General features: G+C 45.0%; 2 protein-coding genes across 2 annotated transcripts in view; one reads left to right on the top strand and one right to left on the bottom strand.

Annotated features, from left to right (window-relative positions):
* The first annotated feature begins 2707 nt into the window (after positions 1–2707).
* On the top strand, positions 2708–15723 carry STMP1 (short transmembrane mitochondrial protein 1). Its single transcript, XM_081147255.1, has 3 exons — positions 2708–2844; positions 12856–12909; positions 13822–15723. Exons 1-3 carry the CDS (start codon positions 2830–2832, stop codon positions 13894–13896), a joined length of 144 nt encoding a protein of 47 aa, XP_081003381.1. The 5' UTR covers positions 2708–2829; the 3' UTR covers positions 13897–15723.
* A 2972-nt stretch (positions 15724–18695) lies between these two features.
* SLC13A4 (solute carrier family 13 member 4) overlaps positions 18696–20182 on the bottom strand; it is a 38817-nt gene continuing 37330 nt past the window's right edge. Inside the window, exon 16 of the mRNA XM_081147253.1 lies at positions 18696–19990. Within this exon, the coding sequence (XP_081003379.1) occupies positions 19853–19990 (138 nt within the window). The 3' untranslated portion in view covers positions 18696–19852. The remainder of the gene's footprint in view (positions 19991–20182) is intronic.

Genomic DNA, 20182 nt, shown 5'->3' with positions numbered 1-20182 from the left:
AAAAAAACAAACAAGACAAATATATGGTTAGTCTTTTGAAATTTTGCCTAGAAAATGATCAGTAGCCCTGGCCGGTTTGGCTCAGTGGTTAGAGTGTCGGCCTGTGGACTGAAGGGTCCTGGGTTTGATTCCGGCCAAGGGCACATACCTCGGTTGCAGGCTTGATCCTGGCCCTGGTCAGGGCAAGTGCAGGAGGCAGCTAATCTATGTGTCTCACATTTTTTTCTCTTTTTGTACCTATATTACACTTCTGTGGTATTTCGGGCTACTCCATGGGGCAGAGTGGATAATAAACTTATAGCCATGCTCCTCAATAGAATAGTATTCTCAAAAGGTCTCAAAAAGTCAAGGAAAGTCTCACAGAAGACCAGGGGGTAAGGGAATTGAGGCTAATGTACCTTGATTGAAGTTCTAGTCCCTTGGGGTTTAGATCAGATGGAAAAGAGTGAAGCCAGAAGGGAGCTCATAGCTTATGAGAATATGGGACAGATGAGAGACTGGAGACCTGGCTAAGGTCACAGAGTTTGTAGGGTAGGATGTACAATTTGGGAATTAGTACTTCACTGGTCCAGGAGGTGAAAAGTGTGCATTACGAACATGGTAGTGGATTGCTGATGTGGAGTGAGGATGAAGGTCACTACTAGATTCTGGAAAGTACAAGTGTCTATGGCCTTTGAAGGCACCCATGATTACGATAGCTTGGGGCTGAAAGGGAATGAGGGGACTGCCTAGGAAGTCAATAGATTAAGACATTGTGAAAGAGTAAGGGGGAAACATGAATCTTAAAGGAGGTGTTTTTATATTAGGACATTTAAGTAAAACATCTCAAAGTAGCAAAAGAATTCTGCCTTTCTTGTCCATGCCTTGTGGTTGAGGGAGAGGAGCCTTTGAAAGACCTTAGCAGAAAAGTCAGGCTTCATTTAAGGCTTTATCCATATGAAGGAAATAGGTTTTATGCAAAGAACTTCAATAAATATTTATTGTGTTCAGAGGTTGTGCCAGGCACTTGCTGGGCACTGGGGATGAAGTCATGGACCGAGGAGATGAGGTCCTTACCCACACGCAGCTCACAGTCTGGTGTCTTGCAATTCAAAACATGGTCCAGAGACTGCCAGTAGCTGCATAACTTGTGAGCTTAGTAGAAGTGCATGATGTCAGGGCCCAACTCAGATACCCTGAATTGGAATCTGCAGTTTAATGAGATCTCCAGGTGATTTGACTGCACATTCAAGTTTGAGAAGCTGTAGTCTGGACTTAACTGAGTCAAGTTTTACCCTTGACATGTTGGAAAGTAGAGTATGTTATAGCCATCTACCAGCACCCTGTCCCTTGAGACAGCTACTTGAGTTCAAAGAGATCCTGCCTGTTCTAGTTAAAGTCGACTTGGGAGCATCTCACACCAGCTTGACCAGTCAGCCTTGTTTGTTTTTAAATCCACATTCCAGGATATGTTGAGAGAGGGAGAGAGAGGGACAGGGAAACATCGATCGTTTGCCTCCAGTACGTACCCTGACTGGAGGTCGCGAACCCTCAACCTTTTGATGTACAAGACGATGCTCCCACCAACTGGCCCTCCCAGCCTGGGTGACCAATCTGCATTCTTTCCCCAGGAATTTGCAAATGGTAAGGAAGGAGCGATCCGGTTTTTCTGTTGGGTGGACCACGTATTAATGTTAGCTCAAATAAGTGTTCCAGTGGCCATAGTCCAGAAAGCAGGAGAAACCCGAAGGCAAAGAGAACAATGAAGCAGATGTGCGGAGAAAAGCAGAAATGGAGAGAAAAATGCTGAAATTCCTGGTCGCTTTCCTGTGCCCATCATGGTCCACTTTGTCTCTAGAATATACTCCATAAGGGTAAAGCTCATATTTAGTCATTACTGTCTGGAACCAAAGCTCTACTTACTATAGCAGATAAGGGAGACTTCAGAAGGCTGAACGCAAGGAGAAAAGGGTGTGCTGCTTTGTAAGTGTGTGTGTTGATGGAGGTTGTCCAGGGACCTGAAGACCGGGAGCAGGGGGTGGCCTACAGTGTGACAGTGTGACAGGGTAGCTCCCTGTGGACCGGGGAGGGCGGGGACCTTCCACAGCTCACTGTCCACACCAGACACGAGGAGCAGTTTCTGACCCCTCCCATTGTGTCTATTTGATCCTTGCAACAATTCAAGGGAGCTGCTGGTCGCCCCATTTACAGAGAAGGAAAGCAAACCTCAAGGAGCTTATTAAGGAACTTGTTCACGGCTGCCTGGAAGAGCGTGGTCCTCACGAATTGGGCCCAGCTGTGCCAGGCTCCAAAGGTTACGTACTGGTGGAACTTCTGAAAAATGCAGCCCCCTCCCCTTCCAGATTCGCATGGGGCCTGGGCTGACTGCGCTGCAAAGCTCCGCAGGTGATTCCGCTTTGCCCTGGGGCTGGGAGCCTCTGCCTCTTGCAGCCCTTCCAGGCCAGAAAGACCTACGCCTGGCTGTGCATCAGAATCGCTGGGGTGCTGGTAACAGTACAGATTCCGGGACCCCGACCCCGCTTTACAGAACGGGATAGTGGGGCTGGGGCCTCGGGTTCCCGATGTTCAAAGCGGTCCAGCCCTGCTCGGGTCTTGGGACTCACTGCCCTCTGGCCTTCTCGCCGGTCAGCAAATTCAGGCGGTAATTCCGAGGAGCTCCGCCAGGGGGAGCCCGGGCGCCCATATGGGCTTCCGGGTGAAGTGACGGGAGAGGGCGGGGCGTGCGGTGACCCGGAAGCCGACGGCGGTCCCGCCCCTCGTCCCGAGGGACGCAGCTGAGGAACGGCCCACGGAGCTGCCACCACCCTTCGGGCCGTCTCCGCCGACATCATGCTCCAGTTCGTGGTGAGTGGGGCTGCGGAGAAGCGGGCTCAGGGCCCTCGGGGGCTCCGGACGCCGCCGGGCCGGCCTGGGGCGTGGGGTGCGGCCCTCCCGGGCCGGCGGGCCTGGCCGCGGCGCTTTGTGTCTTCCTCTCCTCAGCCCTTGTCCAGCGTCTTTTCTGTGCCGCTCCAGCCCCGAGGACTTCGGGGCGCCTGAGCCCGCATTTTGAGAGCTACGCGCCGTGTGCCGTGCCCTGCGCGCCGTGTGTCACCCTCGCGTCACAGCTTGTGGGTCCCTTGGGGCTTTTCGTGGCCGCCCTCCGGCCCGACGGGGACACGCGCCGCGTCCCGCCCCGGAGCCCTGCTGGCGGGCGGCCCTGAGCGGCGGGAGGCCGGGAGCGCGCCGATCGGTGCGCCCCCCGCGGGCGCGGGCGCGGGCGCCGGGGGTGCGGCCGGTCGCAGGCCCCGGTCTGCAAGCGGTTTCCCCCGGGTGCTCGTATTTTGTTTTGGGGGGGGGGGGGGAGGGACACGAGCGTGACCACGAGTGAGCAAGATTCTTTCTCGGGGCCCTTTATTTCGGTTAAAAACGGGTTTTTCTGGCGAAGCTCGGTGTGCTTCAGGGGTCTCGTCCCCCAGATTTCCGAGTGAGAGTCTTCCTTCGCCCAGTTGTGGGGCCACCGAAACCGGGGCGCCTCCCGCCTCCTGGCAGCTTTTGCCAAGTCTCCCAGGCGGCTAATGGAAACCGGGCGGGGGCGAACCCCCCCCCCCCCCTCCGCCCTGTTGGAGCCGGCAAGTGATTGTTTAATTCTCCGGGCCACAAGGAGGGGGCGTCCCTGACCTGGACTGCCCGGCTCAGGGCCGCGCCTCGGCCTGGAAGCGCCTCGGGCGGGCCTCACGGGGCCTCACGGGGCCTCACGGGGCCTCGGGCCGGGCGCCCGTCCGTGTGGAGCCCGGGGCGGGCCGGAGGACGGACCGGCGCACCCGGCCCCCCAAGGCCCCGGCGGGGAGCCCGCTCGGCTTATTCTGCAGTAGCCGTGTGCGGGGTGTAAACGGGTGTGACAGCTCTGAGGATGCAGAGTTCTCCGCGTCCTCTGGGGAGAGACGCCCGAGCGCCGGGCAGGGCCCTGCGCCCCACCTCCCGGGCGCCTGGCGGGAGACGCGGCTGCGTTACTTCCCGCCCCTGTCCGGGGCCTCCGCGCCCGTGCGCTTGGGCGACCCCTTCTCTCCGCTTTCAGCCGTTTTGTTTATAAATCGCTGGTGTTGAAGGAGCAGATCTCCCCGGCTCTCCTCCAGCTGTTAGCCTGTCACCCAGCCGCCGTGTCCCCGGGTTTGTGAGGTCAGGCCTCCGGGGTTTGAACCCCAGCTCCATCGTTTTTAAGCTGTGGGAACTCGGGCGGTTTAGTTAAATACACTGTGCTTCAGTTTCCACGTCTGAAAGTGGAAACCTGCCTCCAGGCTTTGTCGTGAGGATTAAAAACGAGTTGGCACATTGAAGTACTGAAGACAGAGGCGCTCAGGGAGGACCCAGATGTGTTCGATTTCTCCTTGACAGGGCGTCTGATTCTGCTTCAGTGTCTCAGAACTGGGAAATGGTTTACCCTCAGAAATGGGAAATGGTTTACCCTCAGAACTGGGAAATGCTTTACCCTCAGAAATGGGAAATGCTTTACCCTCAGAAATGGGAAATGCTTTACCCTCAGGAGTGTAGGCGAGCGGAGGGAGTTTTGGCAGTGACGGGACAGTCACAAGTCAGACACAGGCACTGCCATCACACGTTTGGAACCCTCCGGGATGTGTCCTGCAGTTGTTTTCTGGGACACTGTTGGAACGCACTGCACCGGATTGTGTTGCTTGTAAATCGTTGGTTCCTCCTTGGATGAAAATACTTGCCGGTCGTCGCAATCTCGAGACCTTGTTCCTGAGACCTGCTGCTGCTTTCCCCCGTTACCGCAGTGGCGTCCTCGATTGCAGTGTAGGTTAGCCCGGTGTTGTAAGGAAACTTGAAGGTTTTGAGGAGAAGTGTGACGTGATGGCGCTGCTGGGGCTTTGAGCACCCTGCCCGTCGCACTGTTCCTGGGCCATGTGTTGCGTTGGTTGCCTCAGAGCGGTGGCCCCTGTTCCTCCTAATCACCTCCTTCTTACTCCTCCGTTGCCCTTTGGATCCTGCATCTCAGCACTTTCTGACATTCTTTCCCGTTATAACACGCGGGGATTTATTTGTATGGAGGAATCTGCACAGAGTGAAGGTATCGGGCTCTGGTGCGGCCCCTCCAGGGGCGGAGGGCAGCGGTGTCTTGGAGTACCAGCTGGGAAACGCCCGTCTAATCTCGCCTGTTTGTACTGGCTGCTTTTCTCTCCTGGTTACTGGGTATTTCTCCAGGCTCCGTCCCTGACTGCTCTTCTCTCAAACCCACCCTTGGGGGTGTGTTCCTTGTCACCTTCCTCTGTGTGCTGACAGCTTCCAAAACTGCTTTGAATCCTTTCCTCTGAGTGCCAGTTCCCTGTCGTCAGCTGTCTACAGAACATCTCTTGTCATATCCTCTGTCTCAGACTCAGCATGTCTGGACCCATCACCCCTTCCCCACCCTGCAGACCACACCCAACTTCTTTCTTTATTCCCTGGGCCTGGCTTTCTAAAATTTGAAATGTTGACATAATCTTTTATTTATTTCCCTCCTTCGTTCTCCATATCATCCAGCTGCTATGCCTGGCACATATATTTACCTGCTATGTAATCTTGGGGAAGTTACAGGTTTCCCCAGTGTAAACTGGGCAATGATTGTACCTGCTTTGTAAGGCTGTGAAGAGCACGGGTTCGTTCCTGAGTCAGAGTGCTACCTTGCACGTAGTAAGCACTCAGTCGATGTAGCTGTTGTTTTAAGCCATGGAGTCTTCATAACTCACCTTATGAAAGTTGTCGTGTTCCCACTGCCAAGTTCGTAGAGCAGGTCTTTTTTACTCCACCTTTGAACTAGCTACACTAGCCTAGCTGGTGTAGAAATGTAGGTTTTGAGTTGGGAGAGTTATTTTAGGTTCTCCAGCTAACATGCTGATGCTTCAGTCTCCACATGAAGAGGGCATCCAGCTTACTGTTGGTCACCTCCAGTTACAGCAGGCTCACTATTTCCACAGGTAATCGCTTTCATTTTTGGTCAAGGTCTCCTTACGTGGTTCTACTCCTTGATGTTAAAGAGCAGTGCTCATCTACATGACAACCCTTTGCATATTTGAAGAGCATTATTTTGGTACTTCTTACTCTCCGGCACCTGCCCCATCAGTCTTTTCTTTAGGGTAAACATTCCTGTTTCTTTCACCCATTTTTTTTATGATTTCAGGTTCATGCTGGTTACCCTTCTCTGACTATTCTAGTTGTAAATTCTTTTTAAAACATGCCACTCCTGTTATGGTCTGATCAGCCGCAGAAAGAACGAGGCTGTTGCCTCTAGTTCTGTGTGTTTCCCTTGATGCCCTTGGTCTGTCCTCTCTCGCAGCTGCCAGTGATCATCAGAGTTTATAGCTTTGTTCACATGCTCAGAAACTGTCAGTGACCCCTGTGTCCTTCCACATCAAATTGTAACCACTTTTACTTGATTTTCAAGGTTCGCTAATCTGGCCCCATTTTCCCTTCCCACTGCCCGTCGGCATGCATCCTCCATGTTAGGTTGGCGAGGCTAAACCTACCAGTGCTTACCAGCCTGTGGGCCGTCTTGCCCTCATACCTTCCCGTGTGGTTTTTTTTTACCTTTATCCTTTCTCCCTTCCCTAGTTCTCTTAACGTTCCAGCTCCCAGCCTTTTTCATGAACCTTCTTTATGACTAAGTTTCTGAAATCTATGTACACTGTTCTGATCCATCTCTCAGTTTATTTAGCATGTGTGTGTCTTTCATCATTTTTTTAAATCTAAGTAATAGTCTTGCCCCTGGTTTGTTATACTTATTTCTAGATACTTTTGAGTTTTGTTGTTGTGAGTGGCATTCATTTTAAAATTACATTTTCACATTAGTTGTTGCTGATGTACGGAAATGCTAATAATTTTGTTGTATTGATACTGTATCTAGTAATCTTGCCTATCTTTTAGCTCCAGGAGCTTGTCTGTAGATTCACTTGAAAGTGAATCAGGGAAGGCAATACTGTGGAACAGTCGTATCTCCAGTGAGGGCAAAGATGACAGTTATGTGTTCCTTCCCAACTTTTATTTCCCTCCCCTCCTCGAGCTGGGGCTTCCAGTAGTAGTAAGAGTGGATAGCCCACTTTGTTTCTCCTTGTAGTGGAAATGCTTCTCAGGTTTTAGTGGCATGCTTGTGTTCTGATATTTTCTAACAGATTAAGGAAACTCTGTTCTAGTTCTAGTTTAAGAGTATTTATTGTGGTAGGCTGTTGACTTTACCATGCTCTTTCCCCACCCGTGGTCATAGGATTTTTCTCTTATAATACATTAATATGAATTACACTAGATTTTTAACACAAAGCACTTAAACTGGGTGGCCCATTCAGACCATCATTTGGTGATGTGCATCTTCTTGTAATTTAGTCTTGTCTTCCTGGAATAGGTCATACGTTCCATGGGAAGAAGCCACTTACCTTTACTTCGATTTCCCTAGCAGTGGAACTTATTCAGTACTTTGTGACTGATTTTACTTATTTAATTAGATATCCCTCTTTGCCTGATGACTGCTCTCAGATTTTCATAAGGCCTTTGAATCGACTTCTTCAAGAAGGCAAACCAGTTCTGCCTGATGCGCCTCTTTCTGGAGTGTTGCTGGCCAACTTTTTCACAAATGTCCCTATTAATTTATTGGCTCAGTAAAGAATTAACAGCTTTTTGCCCCCGTCTTAATTATCTAAGGAAAATTATTGAATAAAAAACCTAGCTTACATCTTAAAATGTGCTTCTCTGTGGTTGTGGTAGAAGGGATACAGGTTATATCCTTAGCAGCTTTTTGTTTTAATATACAGAATGTGGGTTTTATTATTATTTGAAGCAGTTGATAAACACACTGCTAATGTTCTACACACTAACATCTTAAGTAAAGACTAAGGCACAAAAAAGGGTGAATTTTTCCCCTGCCTCCTTAGAATGAAGAGGTCTTCTGTGGCTGAGACTAAAATTGAGAAATAAAATGATCAACTTCTCTTTGTTGTTAGATAATGTGTACTTTTGGTTTTCTTGTCATTGTGTAGCTTTTCTCACCTGATACTATAAAACTTTCAAGTTATCCTTTTAAATGCTAGTTGTAGCTACATTTGCTAAGAGAAATGAGGTTTTTTTTTTTTATATTCTTAAACTGTCATCAGTAAACATAAGATGGTTTAGATTCTGTCATAACTTGGTTTAGGCGTGTATTTTTTTTTTTTTTAATATATCTTTATTGATTTCAGAGAGAGGAAAGGAGAGGGAGAGAGAGATAGAAACATCAATGATGAGAGAGTCATTGATCGAACCCGCAACCCGGGCATGTGCCCTGACCTGGAATAGAACCACGATCGCCTGGATTCTAGGTCGACACTCAACCTTTGAGCCACGCCCGGCCGGCCTAGGCGTGTACTTTTTGAAAATGTAATTTGATGAGTCATATTTCAGATCTATCAGGTATATTCACACTCTGGGTTATTGCCAGGAGCCGTCCCAAGATAAAAAATGGAGTTTTAGCCCTGCTGGGTGTGGCTCAGTGGTTGAGCATCTACCTAGGATCCAGGAGATCGAGATTGGATTCCTGGTCAGGGCACATGCTGGGTTTGCGGCTGGATCCCCAGTTGGGGGAGTATAGGAGGCAGCCGATCAATGACTCTCTCATCATTGATGTTTCTGTCTCTCTCTCCCTCTCCCTTCCTCTCTCTGAAATCAATAGATATTAAAAAAAATATATGGAGTTTTACTTGCTGATTTACACACACGTAACTTTTTGATTGGGGCAGGGGTTGGACAGCAAATGATCAGAGGTCAGATTGCTTTGGAGTTGGCTTTCTTCCTTTTGACTTGGTGCTTTTTTATGTTAATATATACAGTGTTGTGACTAACCTGCTCACAAGTCCATATGTAAGAAGTGCATAGGTTTCCCTGGAGCTCTCATAAACGAAAGCCAGCCGTTTTTCTGAGTGGGCCTCATTTTTTCACTTTGATGTCTCCGTTCTTCTAAAACATTTATCCAACTTGGAAACCTTGCAGTTGCTTTTGATTTCCCCAGTTTTATCCCATATAGCTGATATTTTACCAAATCTTACTGATTTCTCTATAGTTTTGAGATGTAATTTACATCTTAGAATTCACGCATTTAAAGTGTATGATCAGTGGTTTTTAAGATGTTCCCAGAGTTGTGCAACCATCACCACTATCTAATTTTATATCTAATATTTACCCATTATCATTCATTTCTAATTCCCCTCCTTACTGCCAACCCTGGACAGCCGCTAACTTATTTTGTGTGTCTATGGATGTGACTTTTGGGACATTTCCTTTAAATGGAATCATATGATACCTGGTCTTTTCTGACTGCCCTTCACTTAGCATGTTTTTAAGGTTCATCCATGTTGATGTTGTAGTATGAATCAGTACTTTTTTCCACTTATGGCTGATTAATATTACATTATATGAATATACCACGTGTTGTTAATCCATTCACCAGTTGATGGACATTTGGGTTGTTTCCACCTTTTGGCTATTATGAATAATCTTGCTGTGAACATTCGTGTACAGGTTTCTGTGTGGGTGTGTTTCAGTTCTCTTGGGTATATGCCCTGAAGTGTAATTACAACATCGTGTGGTGACTCTGAATTGCCAGACTGTTTTCCTGAGTGGCTGCGCCATTTTACATTTCCACCGGCACTGTATGGCGGTTCATCTCTCCACATTCTTGCCCACACTCCCTCATCTCTTCAAGTGAGAGTCACCGAGTGGATATGGCGTGGCTCCCCATGTGGTCTGATTTGCATCTCCTTAATGACTAACAGTGTTGAGCATCTTTTCACTTGCTTGATGCCATTGATTGATTTGTATGTCATATTTCCTTGGAGAAATTTTATTCAAATCCTTTGCCCATTTTTAAATTGGGTTACTTTTCTTTTTACCATTTAGTCATAAGAATTCCTTATATTCTGTATACAAGTCCCTTGTCAGATATATGATTTGCAAATATTTCATTCCATTCTGTGGGTTGTCTTTTCACTTTCTTGATGGTATTCTTTGAAACACAAAAATATTTAATTTTGATGAGTCCAATTTATCAATTTACTTTGTCACTTGTGCTTTTGTGGCAGATCTGAGGAAACATTGCCTACCCCCAAGGCCATGAAGGTTTACTGCTGTGTTTTATCCTAAGATATTTATTTATAGTTTTTGCTCTTATATTTAGGTCTTTAATCCATTTTCAGTTAAATTTTGAATATGATGTGAAGTGGGGTCCGACTTCACTCTTCTGCATGCGGATACCCAGTTGTCTCAGCATCATTTTTGAAACCACTGAATGTCTTAACACCCTTGTGGAAAATCTCTTAACCATAAATGTAAGATTGATTCCTGGACCCTCGATTCCATTCCATTGATCTTCATTGATTTTTAAGAAGAAAAACAATCTATTCACGTTTGCTTGCTGCCTTCTCTGTCGGGAAAACTATGGGGGGCCCTGTGACGTGGCAGGGGACCATGGATTTAGCATCCAGGCATCTGCATGGACTATTGATTAGGCTTCCTTGTCTTGGCCTGGAAGATGTGAAGCATTCTTGGCCTTCAGAGAAGTTTCAGACTCATTCAAAACTTTCTGGCTCCAGGCTAACTTCTCAGACTAATGAGTCGCCATTTTTCAGATTTAGATTTTACTTTTTCAGATTCTTATTTATTTAGATTTAAAAAAATTTTTTGTTTAAAGTTGCCTATGGATTGTTCCATGAACAATACGTGAATGCTTTTTGGACTCCTGCATTTTCCCCAATATTTCTCTTAATGTGCAACATTTATCTTAGTATGTTTTGATTTTAATTTTACAGCATCCCATTGGTAGGCCTGTCAGTATTCTGAAACTGGAATTGAATGTGACTTAAGAGGCCCCCAAAACTTATGGTTTTTGTTTTATTTTGTGCTTTTAAATAACTGCTATATTTTTATGTACCCTGATGTCTGATGAAGTTGCCAAAATGAAGCCACATTAGATATATCTATCTTGAGAAACCATGGTAATAGCCAGAAATCCTAGAATGTTGGAGCTGGAAGGAACATTGTTAGTTTAACATTTTTTGTTTGTTTTTAAACCTCACTTGAGGATATATTTTTTTCCATTACTTTTCAGAGAGTGTGGAAGGGGGACAGAGGGAGGGGGGACATCGATGTGAGAGAGACACATCAGTTGGCTGCCTCCCGCATGGGCCCTGACCAGGACCAGGGATTGAGCCTGCAACCTAGGTATGTGCCCTTGGCTGGAATTGAACCTGGGACGCTTCACTCTGTGGGCTGATGCTCTAACCACTGAGCAAACTGGCTAGGGCTAGTTTAACGTTTTTGTAAATTGGGAAATTCAAATCAGCAAAGCTCCAAAGAGGTTAAGTGTCTTGCCTATAGGTACAGTTAGGTAATGGTAAAACCAAAACTCTATTTTTTTGGAAAACTTTTTAAACCCATGTTCTTCTTTGCTGTCAGAGCTAACATTCTTAGTTGATTTCCCCCCCTACCCCTCTTCTTTTAGCAAATTTAATACTCTCTCTGTATTTGGAAAACCTCTGTCTACCTGGTTTCAACCAATAGGGGTGAAAAAAAAATCTTTTTGCTTCTTAGTGCCCCCTTGATAAAAATATTATTTCACTAGATGTGTCTGATTAATTAAATGATCATAAAGTAGTCTATGGTTAGAGATTATAGCCTCTCTTATGCCTCTTACTTTACTAACAAACCAATTTAAATTATGCTTTTGGCGTTTAAAGTTTAGTAAGCTTGAAGTTTAGTAAGAACCCTGCTGTATTCTATTCCCATGTGCCTCTCCACCTGAAGACAAGGTTGAACCTCTCCAGGTATGACTGGTGACCTTAAGTGCCACACTTTGTTTTTCTAGGTTAACCTCTGCTGTGTGTTGAATAGGAACAACACTGATAAAAGAAAATGATGGAAAAAAAATCAGATGCCAGTTTGAATTTATGAAATTAGAAATTAGGTGGGAATTGATTAATTATTGGGGGAGGACCCCAGGGACATAGATCATCACTAAAACTCGAAGCTTAATGAGTGAAGGCAGTTCTTTAAATGTTCACGAAGCAGTTTTGTTCAGGAGAACAGTCACCCAGTGGGATAAACATTTATAGTTCTCTAAAACTCATGCCTTTCTCTCTTGTCACTAAGAGCTGGTCAGAGGCCCTGTGTTCCCTGAAGTCCTAAGCGCCCTGCCCATTAGACTCCACTGTGGCAGAACGCCAAGCCCTGTGCTCTCTTGGTGGTATGCCCTTTTCTTTTCTCTCATCGTGCATTTTAGTTTTTGAGTGTGTATGTGTGTGTCTAATTTAGGTTGTCCTGTGTTCTCGCTGTGAGTAACCCTGACAAGTCACTTCACTCTCCTGCGCCTCATGTTTTTGAAATATGCAAACATTGAACTGTGAAAGTTCCTTCATTTTTCTAAGATCCTATGATTTAACTGAACACTTTTAAAAAATTGAATACTTTTTATTTGATATCGTGAGGAATAACAATACTCATAACCGAAAAAAGAAAAACAGTTGCAGCTTTTAACAAGAAAAAGCAGAACTTTGACTTGGGTTTCTGGAACTCTCAGTCAGGCAAATGTTTATGGGGCTTCTGAGGGGAGAGGGAGACTAGGGTAGATCTGTTTAGTGCTCCCATTTATTCTTCTGGTGTATTTGCTCTAACCTTTTGGGAGGATATGGCTGTTTATTTTATAGAAGCAAGATGCGAATTTCATACTGTGCGCCGTCCAGCCCTAGACCACACCTTCTGGTTTTCTGACTATCCTGAACTCCTTAGGAGAATTGTGTCTCTATGGTTTGGTACCAGATGGCCCTGAACTCAGCATCCAGTGTAACTCCTCTTGTTCTGTTCTTTCAGCTTGGATTTACTTTTGGCAACCTGGTTGGAGTGTATCTGGCTCAGAATTATGACGTAAGTGACCATATTCACTTGTAACTGATTTGTAGTGATTTGTCTTTGTTGAAGTAAGGTGAGCCTTCCAGCGTAGATGAGCTCCATAGATCTGAGGGAAAAGTTCTGAATTTTGTAGAAAGATCTAAGCATCTGTCCTCCATATCACCACAAGAGGGCAAAATCCCCTCACTTTAGATGGTCTCAGTGGTACTGGGCTGTATTTCTTAGCCCAGAGTAATATTAAGTTAGATTCTTACAGTTCTGTGGCACATCATGTGATCAGTGAGAATTTAAAGATTAATTGGATAATCTTTTCAGTCTCCCTACTCAGGAGTAGAGATGACTGAGAATTTTGGAGGTGAGTCTAAATAGTGCAGCACATTCAAGGGGGGACAGACTTTTGTGATGTGAGGCATTGTATTAGCCTTACTTTATAAATGGGGAAGTTGAAAACCAGGTGGCAAAACTGCCCATGAATGGGGATTCTGGAAAGGTAATGACTGTTTTAAAGAGACAAGGAAGGGAACCGTGATGTGAACTTTTGTTTTACAGTGAAGCTTTTAGTGTGTCAAAGAGAATTCCCTCTGTTAACCTTCACTGGAGTCATACTGTGTTCTAGGCCAGTGCTTTATCAATCTGTATCACATTTGTTTGTATGTACCACTTTTACTTAGCACTGGATTGGGGGTCTCAGTGGGTCTATAATGGTCAAAGTCAGGGTCTGGCTTCCAGGGAGGGAGCATACTTTTAACTGTCAACTTCTGAGATCCTTCTGTTGCAGTCAGGGGGTTAAAAGCACCACTATTTAGCAGGTCTCTTTCAGAGGAAAATAAAAACTCTCACAACCACCATTTATCTTTGGAGGAAGAAAAGTCAAAGAATATTAATTAGTTAGATGCAAAATTATAATAATCTCTTTTCTTTTTAAAGATACCAAACCTGGTTAAAAAATTTGAAGACATTAAAAAGGACTTGGATGCCAAGAAGAAACCCCCTAGTTCATGAGGCCAACTCCAGCACTGCCTCCAGGAAATCCTGACTCTGCTCTTCTCCAGGGCCTCCGTTACAGCAGAACCAAAGCTTCAGTCTTATCTCCAGTCTCAGCCTTTGCCAGACCTTGTGTTGCTTCGAGCACAAATGGAAATGGGGCCACAAGTTAAGAACTGTCCTTACTTTTCCAGCATCCTCACTTCCTCCCTTCCTCCTTCCAGCTGCCTGGGAGGTCCTAAGACTGGAATTATGGTGCTAGATTAGTAAACGTGAGCTTTAATTAGTAGTCTCTCCCTTATTCTTTGGGATTTCTACTGCCTTTTTCAAAAGAAAAATCGATGAGTTTTGTATAGCTGATCAGATATAAATAGTGCTGATTTCACAGGTTAATTATAATGGGTGTTTAAGTATTTGGTACTAAATTATGTTGTTTCAAGGTCATTAAAATTAAATCAGAAGCCAGTTTCTGGTGAATTATCCATTTATTTTATACTGTTCTCAGTATAACTGACATATATAACTCTCTAGTTGCTAATTTAACCAGTAAATCAATTTGCTAGTCATCAACTGAGAAACTATATTCTGAGAACTCCATCAGGAACTGGGGAATTAAAAAATATGTAAAATAATGGCCTTTGTCCTCAGTAAACTTCATAGTCTAGTATGCATGTTTTTCCTTAAAGTTGTATTTGATCTGGCTCTTCTTCCTCAAAAGAGTCATACTTATTTTAAGTATAGGTGCATTTGACTTTACGTGATGGACAAATGACAAGTTGCCTATGAAGGAAATGTTATGCCTTTTCACCTTAAAAGATATATTTACATTATAACTTAATAGTGATTCTCACAGGAAAACTTTTTGGGGTTTTTTTGCTGCATTCAGAAATTATTGGAATTTGTCAAATGTATAATTGGCCCATTTTTAAAAAATGAAACAAAAATGTTGAATACATCACTTTTTCCCGTGGGTCAAGATACAAGAGTGATTTAGAATGAAGGGCCTCTCTAACCTCTAGCTCCTAGCTCCTCCTCCTGGAGGCAGGCACTGCCCCCAGTTTACTGCATATTTTGAAACCGATTCTGTGCCTAAACACGTGTGCATGGGCTCTTTTACACAAATGATGATAAATTATACATAGACCTCCCCCCAGCCTCCCCCCCCCCAGTTCATATCAGTATGTAAGGAACAAGGTATCTTTGCTTTTTTGGCTGCATAAGCTTCTAATGAATGAATATGCCATTATTTGTGTAACCCATTACTGGTGAATAGCTAGGTTGTTTCCTGCCTTTTGCTGTTACAATGGTAGCCTTGAACCTAATGTTATTTGTTATACGTATCTATGCAGGGTGTAGCCATAAGCTAACATCCTAAAACTGAAATTTGCACTAAATATAGGTAAAGCCCCATTTCAGTGTGTGTTCTGTTTTAGAATGCTTGTCGCTCAGCTTCTACTGATAATGCCATGTCTGGGGACATATTAGTAGAATCAATAAACTGGCAGGTGATTTAGAGACACCTTTTCTCAGACAGTGAGGACACTGATACTACATGTGATTATAAAATGAAGTGTTTCTGCTTCTCTTCTCTCTCATACATGGAGATAAGTTTTATCTATTAGTTCGTCCTGGTGTGTGAGACAGACTAGGATCATACTATGGCTTGGCTTCTTGCTAGCAGTGTGATCATGAGCAGACAGCTTGTTTTTCTGAAACTATTGTATCTCTCTAAGATCTGGATGCAATACCTACCTCATAGGGCTTCCATGAGAAACAGTTGTGATAATGTATGTGATGCACAGTGCTTTGCAAATTTGCCCAATAAATTGTAGATCTTAGTCTAAACACGCTGTTTTGCTCAGAATACTTTTGTTTCTCTGCAGTCAGTTTTGGAACCAGTTTGTGAACCAGGCAAAATTGGTCATTATTCCATGGCCATGCTCTTGGTGGTTGATGAAAATCTACAGTATCCACCTTGCTCATACCACCTCGCTCCCAAGATTTGATCTTAAATTACTGAATTGTTAGCAGGATGAATTACAGCCTTGAAGAGTAAAGGTTTACCATCCCTAAGGGTAGTCAAGGTGCTACAAGCTTAGGTGTCCCTTGTTGTCAGTCATGGTAGCATTGGTACTTGTGGGTGGTCTCCTAGACTGGCTTCTTTGTGGGGGAAGGTCACTTAGATGTTAGGAGAAGGCCCCTCTATATTATATCTTGTAAACAAGGCTCATTTGGAATTAGGGCTTCCTTCAGGAGTGACACCTAACCTCACTGATGGGGTAATTTCTGCTGGTGGGAGCCATGCAGCTGCTGTGCAGTGAACACAGGCCACCTTAACGGGCACCAGTCACATCCCCTCTCCTCATTTGAAGTTCTTGCTGCGGTGAAAAGGGGCTCAGAGTCCTCAGGCAAGATCATCTTCACTGAGACGGAGGAGGAGTCCAAGCCAGCACAGCTTTGGGGTGCAGTTGTGGGTGGGGTCGCAGCAGTTGCAATCATGGCATGGGAAGTGACATTCCCAGTGGAGGGATGGGAAGGATCACCACAACACATGCCTCTTTTCCCTTTAAGAATGTTTGAAAACTCCCATTGATGTGATATAAGAAAACTTATTGCCACACTGGAACTTAAAGGAAGGTGACTCACATGAAAAATAAGACTTCAGAATTGAGGTTGGGAACCTAATAAATACGTTGAACTTGAAAAGCTTATCCTTAAATGGTAACCCTCCCAAACAAGCAAAGAGAGAGAAAAACCTGAACCACCTTATTTAAAATCATCAAAGGGGGCCGTATTTGGTATTTTATGTATTTTAGTTACTTGATGTCTTAATAGAGTTTTCTTCTGATTTGGTGTTTTATGCAGTTAAGCAGTTACCTGCTTCTGATTTAAAGGAAGAACTTTGTTTCTTTTTTCTAACTCATTTTCATTTGTGTGACTGTAAAGCGTGTGGTTTTTCTGGTTGTCTGTGTGCACGGGTTCACTGAACATATGTTACACATGTGTGATATTTCCATTTCCACTAAGCAGCTCACTCCCTAGACACCGCCAGTGTTTGTTTTCCTGCTGAGGTCTCCCGCCTTTTAGTGCTTTTTCTGTTACTCCTCTTGGAGGAATGCTGTAGACTGTTCTGGAGCAAATGAGGCTTTTCTTAAACTTCCCATCTTGGCCTTCGCACGTAGCACTTCCATCCCTTGCTCAGATGAATGAGTCCTTTTTTCCCACTAACTGTTAGGGCCTTGTGGGAAGGAACAGGGTGGCAAAGGGAAAATATTTTGAGACGTTGCCTGGTCTTAACAGGGAGTTAGTGACATTTAGATTTTCAAATGCTCAGTTTATACCTCTCCTAAAGACCTCATGGATGGTATCATTTGCAAGGCACGTGGAAACAGAAGAACGAACAGGTTTTGTGGAAAGTGTATGGGTGGGGCACTGCTAACCCCGAGTCCTGGCCTGCTTGACCCACTGCCTCTGCGGTGAGGCCTGAGGAAAGGTGCCGTGTGGTCACCACTCTAACATGTACAGTGCACAGCATTGGGACAAGAACACAGAGCCGCGTAAATAGCGAAGGCACTTGTGCTCAGCATTCATGCGGTGAGGGCAGCCCCAGAATGAGCTACCTGGGAATGTGGGTGGTTTCCACCCCCTTTGTGTCTTAATGCTTTGAACATCTTGCCATACAGGGATTCTAGTGTTTAGATACACTTTTTCAAATGTGCATGCAGGAGGCAACGGATCAGTGTCTTTTTCTCTCTCTCTCCCCCTTTCCATGTAAATGTAATGTAAAAGATTATATACCATGTACTTCATGACTTAAAGGAATTTCAAAGGCAACTTTGACTAAACAAGTTTGATATGTAATTGACTTGACAGTAAGATGCAACTATACTCAGTGTCTTTGTTTCTCCACCTGTCAAGTGAGCTGGTATAAGATGATCATTTATAGCTTTTTCACCCATATGTTACTCTAATAGAAGATAAAAATTAAATTATAGTACATTTACAAGAGACACAAGATGACTAAAGAGAGCTGTTAATATCCAACCTGGAGTGGCTTTAGATGACAAGGAATCGTTTAGTCATACCCCACATTTCCTGTCACTGTAATGAGCAGTCTTGTTTGGCCTGAACCTCTGGTTTGTAGAATGGTGAGTGGACTGGACTGAAATGAATACTGGCTTGTTGAGGGCCTCAGCTCCTCGGAGCATCTGGCAGCAATTGCCGCAGGGAGTTTCACTGCTTTCCCTGTAGGAGTGAGTCAGGTTCTCGAGTAGATGAGCAGTAGCCAATAATTCTAAGTCAACTTTTCTTTCTCTTTTTAGTTATTTATACTCCCAGAATCTTCTTGATTTTCTGTGCCTTTGTCTTATTATCTGAGTTAGGGGCTTCATGTCTCAGTTCCATAACATCTCAGCCATTTGACCACTCCTGGTAGTAGGAGTAACACCCTGACTCTTCTGAATATTGAAAGCAAAATAACTGTTGAGGTGCTGGCTCAATCCAACCAGCTGTAGTTACCTAATACTGGTATTTTCTTTAGGCTCATTAGGTCGGCCACTTTTGTAAGTGGCCAAATAATTTGACCTAAGCTCATTGACGGGGCAGAAGTGGAAATGTTCCTGGTTAAACCTGGTCAATCCTATGTTGTGGTCAGAGTGTGAAAGTGTTGAAGTGTTGACTGGCATGAAAGAAATGTGACAATTCACAGATACTTGATAAACCAGGGGAGTGACTTCACTGATAAATTATTGTGGGAAAATGGCACATGCTATTAATAGGAACTTACAATCAGTTAAAACAATAACTATGGGGTACTCCTTTCCCATAAGATGTATTTAGCAAGTTACTGGTGGTGGAAATCAGAAATACATTCCAGGAAGCCGGTGGTTTGGGAGCGATATCCAGTCATCCACAGCTGCCCTGGAGAAGGTGGCATGATTTTCAGGAAGAAAAAGGAGGCTGTGATTTCCAGAGTGATTTTCTCAAGGGAAACATTTATTGAGCAGTTTCAGTTTACTATATTGTATAAGTAGCTGGGGACTTTCAGAGACATAAGACATCTCTCCCCTCAAGGGGCTCATCTACTTGCAGAAAGTCACTGATGAGTTTGGGCCTTTCTGAGCCAGTCTCCTCAGGAGCGAACTCCTCGTTACATCCAGAAGAAAGTCAGTCACATACCATCAAGAGTGCTGTGGTCTTAGTGATAGTTTGGGCCTCCTTAGTCAGACAGGGGTGAAAATGTTTCCTCCCTCCCAGCACTTAACCAACACAGTGGTACCGATGGCTTATAATGAACGAAGAGAGAGATGCTGATCGCAGTGTCTTCTTTCTCTGCTTCCTTTTCCTTCGACAGAGAACGGCACCAGCCTTTTTTGAAAGGGGTACACTGTTTCTTTATAGGAATTTGGTGTCAAGGTAAAGAGAAGCCATTGAAGAGAGATGCTTAAAAGGGAATTAGAGCAGTGACAAAAGGGCTCTGACTGCCACAAAGAGGGCTTACTAAGAATTGCCTTTTTGTGGAGAGAACTTAGGACAGAAAGTCTTAAGAGAAAGGAGCTGATGTAAGCTCTCAGGTTCTAGGTGAGATTTTCCTATGAAAGAGATGTCACTGGTTTCACTATCTTTGCACAGGTAGGAGATTTCGATTTCTCCTTCCACTCCTAAAAAGGGACTAAGAAGTTAAGAATGACATCAAGAGAGTGAGCTGGTCAGTGTGTGAGGCTTAGCCTCTGAGCGGCAGCTGGGGCAGGGTTTCTCCTCCCGTCTTCTGGAAGGACCGATGGCAGAGACTAGATACAAAGAAGGGAGAAAGTGGTAGGTTTTCTTGAGCTTTGGCTGTGGGAGGCGTTGTGCACTGCACTTGAGGTGGTAGATGGCAGACTCTTCTGGTGGGCTTGTGAGCTCCTGGTGCTTTTCTTGGCCTGTTTGATGGTCAGATTCTGTTGGGTGCTGGCACCTCCTGTGGGCACTTGTGTTAGGCCTGATCAGTGATGTTACTGACCTTAGCCCAGACTGGAAAAGTGTCCAGGTCGAAGAGGCTGACTCCCCATGTATTGATAGCCACCATCACTATCACCAGGCCGATGACATTGACCCCCAGGCCAGCTTTCACCTACAGGACACAAACCAGCATACCCTAGTCACTCTGAATAGGCTGTGGCACAGAACCCTGAGTCCTCCTATCTGTGCCCTCACCTAAGCCTTGTCCTGCCACGGCCACAGCCACTCGCTTGACCCTGCTTTGTCCTCGGCGCCACCTCAGGTGCTCTGGTGTTGCCTTGTAGGCAGCACAGGACTATGGAAG

The sequence above is a fragment of the Miniopterus schreibersii genome (assembly GCF_964146895.1).
Source record: "Miniopterus schreibersii genome assembly, chromosome: 9".
NCBI classification, from domain to species: domain Eukaryota; kingdom Metazoa; phylum Chordata; class Mammalia; order Chiroptera; family Miniopteridae; genus Miniopterus; species Miniopterus schreibersii.
This window is presented reverse-complemented; position numbering and strand designations above follow the sequence as displayed.

What these genes read in the sequence shown, in the direction of transcription:
- STMP1 (XM_081147255.1), top strand. An exon ending in ATCTGGCTCAGAATTATGAC is followed by an intron (nt 12,910 to 13,821) that starts GTAAGTGACCAT and finishes TTCTTTTTAAAG; the next exon opens with ATACCAAACCTGGTTAAAAA.